Here is a 7,965-nt window from a genome sequence, read left to right as displayed (position 1 = left end):
CACCTCATAATGCAAATTTTTTTTTTTTTTTTTTTTTACTTTAAAAATATTTCCATCCATTATCCATACCGCTTCTCCTCACAAGGGTCGCGGGCATGCTGGAGCCTATCCCAGCAGTCTTCGGGCAGTAGGCGGGGGAAACCCCGAATTGGTTGCCAGCCAATCGCAGGGCACACAGAGACAAACAAACATCCGTACTCACAATCACACCTAGGGGCAATTTAGAGATTCCAATCAACTTACCACACACGTTTTTGGAATGTGGGAGGAAACCGGAGAACCCGGAGAAAACCCAGGCAGGCACGGGGAGAACATGCATTAAAAATATTTGTAAAAAACAAATTACATGTCCAGTGCTTCCTGAAAGTAATAAGTGCTTCACTTTTTACACATTTTTTTTTACAGCTGTATTCCAAAATGGAATAAATTATCTCCCCCACGATTTTACAGAACACATCATTATGACAACATGAAGAAAAACTTTTAATTGACACATTTATTAATATCTAAAAATAAAACTGATTTACTGGTATATTAATGTTCACAAGCCGTTCCTTTGATATGGATATTAAGGCCACTGGGACCTCCAAAGCAGAATATTGTCAGTGATGCGAAAAAATCCTGTCGTTGAAACCGACTGACAAATCTCTCATGCTTTGTGTGTGCTCTGACATGCACTAGGACCAGATGTAAACAGGTGTGTGTCTTTCCAAATCATTCCAATCTGGCTTTACCACAGGTGGGCTCCATTTAAGACATAGAACAATCTCAAGGATGATCAGGTGGAACAGGAGGCACCCGAGCTCAGGTTTGTGCCTCATGACAAAGACTAAATTGTTACGCATACTTTTTTTTCTTTATTGTTAATCACATTTGCATAAAATAAAAAAATCCCTATTAGGTGTTCAGAGTAGAATTTCAAGGAAAAAATGAATGTAATCCATTTTAGAATATGGCTCTTACTACAATGTGGGAAAACGGAAGTGCCGTGAACACTTTTGTGTTTTTTCCCTTTTCTGCATTAGTGTCACATCGCAAAGTAAAGCAGCAGTGCATTTTATCTCACCTAAATGTGTCTTATCTCATTGACACTCTGCATTATTTCAACCTTAATTTTAGCACCAGGCATTCCATTTCACTCCCCTCGGGCTGCACTCCTTTGCACTGCACACACTTCACTACCTTGGAATGAGGAAGAGTTATTTACAGTAGAAGTGGAATTGCACTCCCTCTCTCCCACTCACCAAATGTTTAATTCAATCATTTTAATTGTCTGTATTGGAGAAGGAACGAGAGTTATAATTGTATTGTATTCACAAAATGTAAAAGTGTGTTTACATGGGGGGGTTAATACAGTACAAATTAAGTTGCATGGGGCGCATGCGCATACGTTTCGCGCCCGTTAGCTGTCAAAAAGTTGGGTGGTTTTTTTTTTTTCCTTCTCCCTGCTCCTCCACCTACTCCTCTTTCGAGCTAACCGTGGAGCCCACTCAGCATCGCGGCTAACTTCCTAAATGTCTACACGGAGGTAAGGAGAAGCGAAACCGTGTGAAAAGTGAGCCCGCGTCAACAAAATAAGACTAAAGAGTATTATTAGCGGTTGCTTCGCCCTAAATCTGGACGCTAGCTCTTGAGAACTAACAAGTTAGCAAACACGCCCCTAACGTCAGCCCCTTTAAGAATAACTTTGCTTGCCTTATATTCTTCACATAAATGTAACAGTCCAGTCGTCATAGATTAGTCTAGAAAACTGAGAATTTGGTCGCGACGTTGCTAGGGGCAACAGCGGGATGGGTCGTCGCGTGAGTGTAATTGAACGTAACACTGAGAGGTTCTTGAACGCATCATGTGACGATAATAGCGTTGTGTATTCTTCATGTGCCACAACGTATCAATTTCTGTCGCCTTTGTTTCTTTATGGTGTCTAAAGTATGATTTTGAGTGTTATTTTAATCGCCCTTAGCTCCAACTTGCTGTTGATGCGGCGGGGCAGCCCTCTTAAAAGTTGAGGGGGAGTTCAGGGGGGCGTTCCGGGGTTCGGAAATTCCGACTTCACAGAAACACCGCCACCTCCTCTTCCTCCACCACCACCACCATCGTCGCCGTGCAGCATGATCTCGATGATCAATCGTCTCCAGGATGCCCTGGGCAGCGCGGGCCTGAACTACAACCTACTCCTGCCGCAGATTGCTGTGGTCGGCGGCCAGAGCTCCGGGAAGAGTTCGGTGTTGGAGAACTTTGTGGGAAGGTAAATTCCACTAAATAACTGATTTGATTATAGTGCTGCTTGGGAAGTTTTATCTTACTGAGGTATGACGTGATTTTCACTCACAGTTTGCTGTAATATAATGACATTAATCAGTAACAGACATTTTCAGACCCTCTTTTACCCTAACGTTTGAAAAAAATACAAATAAATTCCTGGGATTGAATGGCTTGGCTGTGAAAAGACATAAATATGTCTTTGGGATTGAATGAGTTAAGTGCATCTTGCATATATAGTCGTGACGTTTAATAAGAGACGGCATGGTCTGGTCGACTAGTGGTTAGCATGTCTGCAACCAAAATCTTGGAGAGGGGCCACAAATTTTTGGCAACAGTACCGAGGGGCCACAAAGGGCAGGCCGCACACTTCTTAACCAGTTGTATGACAAAAATGCTTTTTTAAATAAGGGCAAAATATGTGCATATGTCGTTTTTTAATTAAACCAAAGTACAGAACGGTATCTTAATTTATGTAATGCTCCAAAGTATAAACAATCCACTCTTCAAGAAGTGTTAGGGTTAAGGGCGTAGCAAACAAAAATAACCACAGAATGCCCAGTATAAAGGGCCCGTCTTGCATAAAAAATTCCATTCAAATATGGTACAAAACTGCTGAACGGCAAACCAACATTAAGTAGAAGTGAATCTGTGCACGCTCCACAAGTCAACTCACTCCATTTTTTTTATCTAATACCATGTTTTTCCTGCATACCTATCAAAGTTCCCAATTGAATTGGCTGACCCGCTCACCTGTGAAACACCGTGTAGTAAAGGGCAAGAATTAACGTTCACTCTGCTTTATTGAAGGAGCTCTACAAAGCCGCTGCGCCATCCGTAGAGCTGCTTGTCCAAGCCACCATACGCGTTCCTATCACTACTATTAACCATACTGTATACTGTCAACGGTTCTTGTGAAGAACAAAAATCGCCGTTTGTGTACTTTAGAGATCTGTGTTGTAGTGGCGACTTAGGTTGAAATCTTTCGTGGCTGATAGCGTCTCTAGGCAAACTAGGCAGATTGCTTTGTGTTTAAATTCAGTGAGCTATATAATCTGCTTCCTATTTTACCCAAAAGACACCATTTTATTGACATAATTTGGTTTTGCCACTGCTTTTCGACACGCTCTTTTTTTTTTCTGATGGAGAAGTACATCTTGGTGAAAAACTCTGGCTTCTTCCCACATTCATCCAAAACTACATTATCCATAGGTATGAATGTGAGTATTGATGCCGGTCCCTGTGACTAGTCTAAGGTGTACCCTACCTCTCACCTGAAGCCATCTTTGATAGACTCCGGACATGCTTGCTTAATGAAAGAAACTAAATTGTCCGTAGGTGTGCTTTTGAATGTTTTTTATACAATACAATACAATTTCATTGATTTTTTTTTTTTTTTTTTTTTTTTTTTCCTGTCCGCTACGTGTCCGTTGCGCATCTTCAAAGAGGGAGTATTTTTGCTTTATTTGAGTCTTATTATACACTGTGTAACTTGTTTTCACACTGACAGTTGGGAGTGTTGAGATTTGACTCAAAACATTGCCTGTACTGTACAGTCAATAAAAGGTTTTATGACTGTGACTCTGCGCCTGGAACAAATTGGACATTATCTCCTATGGGAAAGGTTGTTTTTCCAAGTCATCGCGGAATGCATTGTGGTCCACAGTGTGACAAAATGAGCACACATTTTTTGTGTTTCAGTGTGATAAGACCCAAAGTAAAGTCCAAGTCAGATCGTGATGTGCAATGTGACAAGAGGGCTAATTTAATTCTTAACCCCCAAAAAAAGCACCCTGCCTTGTGACTCAGTCATAAGTTTCCTTCAAGATTTTTTTTTTTCCCATAACAATGCAACACGGTGATGAGGAGTAGACCAGTCGAAATCCCCGCAGTCCGATTAGGAATTGTTTCAAAAATAACGCCTGAAGGCCTTTTTGTACTCACCTTCCTGATTGTCCATTGATATGTTTCACTTCCTTTGTTTGACTGTATGTTATGACATATCCAATTCGGGCTCTGTGCCAGCAGTGTGATCAGGAGCAGGATGCGGTGAAAACAAACATCCCCAATCAAGATCTGTATGGGAAATAGGATTTCTTTTTAAAGTGTTCCAGACAAATATGGGCGACTGCCTTGGCATCAGTGTGAGTTTCCTTCTCCTTTTCAGCGTTTTGTATGTTTTATTTTCTCTTGACAGAGACTTCCTTCCCCGTGGTACTGGGATTGTCACTCGCAGACCTTTGGTCCTGCAGCTGCACCACGCAGACACCGGTGAGCGAGACTTCTGATGATTCGCCGTGTGTATGTTGACAGTTGTATTAATTCGCGTGCGCTTGGAGCTGCCACTAGATGGAGGAAGAGAAAAAAAAAAAAAAATCTGTCAATTTTAGGGCCTCTGAGCCCGGATTAGCATCTCTATATTTTGACAGTACAGAGAGTTCCATTCCTTGGGTGATGACACAATCCTGATTGCCCCCATAAAGACAATAAAAGTAAGGAACATATTTTCACTTGTGGAGGCAGCACTTCATCCCAAAATTGGAATTGCATAATTGCATCTTTTCAATTAGTGCGGATTCCTGCATGTGGTGCGTGCAGCAGACTCATTGTCATACTACATAACACCTACCGGTGTGACATCGACCAAATGCACCGAACAATCAAGCACATACAGTATCTCACAAAAGTGAGTACGTGTCTTACATTTGTGCAAATATTTTGCTGTTCCTTTTCATTGGACAACACAAAGGAAGTAACACTTCCACAATGGGAAGTAGTCACTGCATGCGTAACAGTGTAAATTTACTGTCCTCTCAAAATAACTCAGCCGTTGATGTCTAAACCACTGGCAATGAAAGTGAGTACACCCCAAAGTGAAAATGTCCAAATCTGTCTGAAAGGGTATTCCACGATGCCGCACAACTTTCCTGTCTCTCTAGAGTACGGGGAATTTTTGCACTGCAGGGGGAAGAGGTTCTCCGACTTTGACGAGGTCCGCCAAGAAATCGAGGCAGAAACCCGCCGGCTGACAGGAAACAACAAAGGCATCTCTCCCATCCCCATCAACCTCCGCATTTTCTCCCCCAACGGTAATCCGGCCTCATGCTCGCAACATGGTCACACCTCCACTCCAAACGTGTTAACAACGTCCGTCGTGTGCAGTGCTCAACCTGACCCTCGTGGACCTGCCCGGCATCACCAAGGTTCCCGTGGGCGACCAGCCGCCAGACATCGAGTACCAGGTGCGAGACATGATCATGCAGTACATCTGCAAAGAGAACTGCCTCATCCTGGCCGTGACGCCCGCCAACATGGACCTGGCCAACTCGGATGCGCTCAAACTGGCCAAAGATGTCGACCCGCAGGGTGAGTTACTGAGCCTGGCGCGCTCTCAAATTTGATCCCTTACTCCATAACTGCAGTGCAAATGTGATTGTTAGCCACACGTTTTAAAGGTGACATATTATACATTTCTTGGATCTGTGCGTCAAAATACAGACAGCATCTGTTTTGACCTTTGATTCAATCAGCCCGTTTTGAGGGGGCAGTCTTATCTCGAGCAGATGAGCCACCGAGAAACACGGTGTCGGGTGCTTAATATGTAAATTAGCCACACTGTCATACTACCAGCAAAATTCCAAACCGCTTGCTCACAGGCATTTTCAGAAATAGGCAAAGATCGACTTGGGCGTTTAAATTAACACTTGATGGGTGGCCAGATGCTCTAGTGGCCCATCTATTTGTATCCAAGCCAATAAAAAAGTGAATTTACCATTAATACTGTATGTCCCCTTTAAAATCTTAATCTGGAATGTGTAAAAATGTGTATATTTCACTTCCTCCCACCCTCACTATATGATAGGCCAGCGCACGATAGGTGTGATCACCATGTTGGACCTAATGGATAAAGGAACAGATGCTCGGGAAATACTAGAGAATAGATTGCTTCCACTGAGAAGAGGTGAGTCACCGTATGTGTGTGTGCTCGAGTGTGTGTATGTGAGATGAGATAAAGGATTTCAAGTGAAGCAATACCGGGTGCGGGGCTAGTTCATACCTTCTTCCAAAAACGCTTTAATGCATTATCCACAGAAAAGCCCCTGAAGTCAGCAGCGCAGAGCTGTAGCTTTAGTCACGGAGCCTCATGTTGTAACGTCTACAGTGGAATGCACACAGAGTGGAACTTTTTGGACTTTTCTGAAAAAAAAAAAAAAAAAAAATGCTTCAGAAGTCAAATAGTACTTGGGAGTTCAAGCCATCACGTCACCGGAGATATCAGGACTAGATTTAAGACCTCAGCTCAGTTAGCGTTGGCATACTTTTCATGTGTTGTACCTTGTTAAATTTATGCCGGCGCGCCTAATAAAGTGTACGTCCGTCCATTTTCATTCAGCTCGTTCACTGACAGCCATTTTCAAACCATATCGCCATCCACTTCAGAGCATTTTGACTCATCTTTCAAGACCCACTGAATATTGTGTGCTGTGACGATATAAAGAAAAAGTAGACTCTTTCTGCAGCAGAAAAAAAAGTGTGTTTACACCTTTTTCTGTTCTTTAATCAATCAGCAGTAGAACATCAGTTGGTTTCACCAAAAACACTGGTTTCCGACCCCCAAAAAAATGTGGAAAAAAAAAATCAAACACACCCCACAGCAAGGGAGAAATGCTCTTGGTCATCTTTTCAGTGACTGATAAGGCCTTGGCTGTTATGTGAGGGGAAAATGCTCAAATTTGGTTCAATTTTTGCTATGCGTTTGACCCGCTTTATACCGAATGGCAACGTAGAATAAAGGTGGTCCGTTCACTTTTTCATTATTTTATTCCTATGCATTCATTATTTCCTCCCAAGGTTATATTGGGCTAGTGAACCGCAGTCAAAAGGACATCGAAGGGAAAAAGGATATTAAGACAGCCTTGCAAGCGGAGAAGAAATTCTTCCTGTCCCACCCAGCTTACAGGCACATGTGTGACAGAATGGGCACGCCGTATTTACAGAAGACCCTCAACCAGGTCAGACAGGCAGAGACGTCGAACAACACGCCGGGACAATTGTGACTCACAGTTTGTTTTGTTTGCAGCAATTGACAAACCACATCCGGGAGAGTCTGCCTACGCTCTACAGTCACATGCAGTGCCTACTTGCGTCCATCAGTAAAGAAGTTGCCACGTACAAACTCTATAATCCAGATGACCCCATCTGCAGGACCAAGACCCTCATCAAGTCAGTCACTGAAGAGTGTTCAGTAAAACGCCCGCTCGCCCTTAAAGCCGAAGTCAACGCAAACATATTTTTTTCAAGAATATGTTCTATGCAAGCCCATTAGTTGAAACGGGGCATTCTGATGAATATTGCGTTTGTGGAATAAGTGTTAATCCACTCGTTTTTAGCCATCTCTAGGGGCGGCCATTTTGTCTTCTGTGGACTGAAAATGACATTGCAACTGCTCACAACGACCAATCACGGCTCAGATTCAGAGAACAGGTCAGCCGCGATTGGTCGTTGTAAGCAGTTGTGATGTCATTTTCAGAAGACAAAATGGCCGCCACTAGAGATGGCTAAAAACAAGTGCATTTTGCTACTTAATATATATTCCACAAATGCAAAATTAATCAGAATGCTGTGTGGGCCTGCTGGGAACACATTCTTGAAAAAAAAAATATGCTTGGGTTGACTTTAAAGAAGAAGTCACCCCAAACATTT

At 42.8% G+C, this 7,965-nt stretch overlaps 1 protein-coding gene across 5 annotated transcripts in view; it reads left to right on the top strand.

Annotated features, from left to right (window-relative positions):
* The first annotated feature begins 147 nt into the window (after positions 1-147).
* Positions 148-7,965, top strand: part of dnm3a (dynamin 3a) — a 26,189-nt gene continuing 18,371 nt past the window's right edge. For 4 of the 5 annotated variants that reach the window (XM_086046951.1, XM_086046952.1, XM_086046949.1 and 1 more), the window contains exons 1-8: positions 148-808; positions 1,964-2,248; positions 4,460-4,533; positions 5,202-5,351; positions 5,425-5,628; positions 6,125-6,223; positions 7,114-7,274; positions 7,343-7,485. In XM_086046951.1, the coding sequence (XP_085903077.1) occupies positions 2,112-2,248; positions 4,460-4,533; positions 5,202-5,351; positions 5,425-5,628; positions 6,125-6,223; positions 7,114-7,274; positions 7,343-7,485 (968 nt within the window). In that variant the 5' untranslated portion in view covers positions 148-808; positions 1,964-2,111. Of the gene's footprint in view, positions 809-1,392; positions 1,529-1,963; positions 2,249-4,459; positions 4,534-5,201; positions 5,352-5,424; positions 5,629-6,124; positions 6,224-7,113; positions 7,275-7,342; positions 7,486-7,965 lie in introns of those variants that run through there. The other variant, XM_086046948.1, reaches the window with a different exon arrangement.

This window comes from Filicampus tigris, chromosome 12 (genome assembly GCF_054856515.1).
Source record: "Filicampus tigris isolate MCC_2025a chromosome 12, RoL_Ftig_1.0, whole genome shotgun sequence".
In the NCBI taxonomy this organism is placed as follows: Eukaryota; Metazoa; Chordata; class Actinopteri; order Syngnathiformes; family Syngnathidae; genus Filicampus; species Filicampus tigris.
The sequence above is the reverse complement of the archived record's forward strand: the minus strand, read 5'-3'. Positions and strand labels throughout refer to the sequence as shown.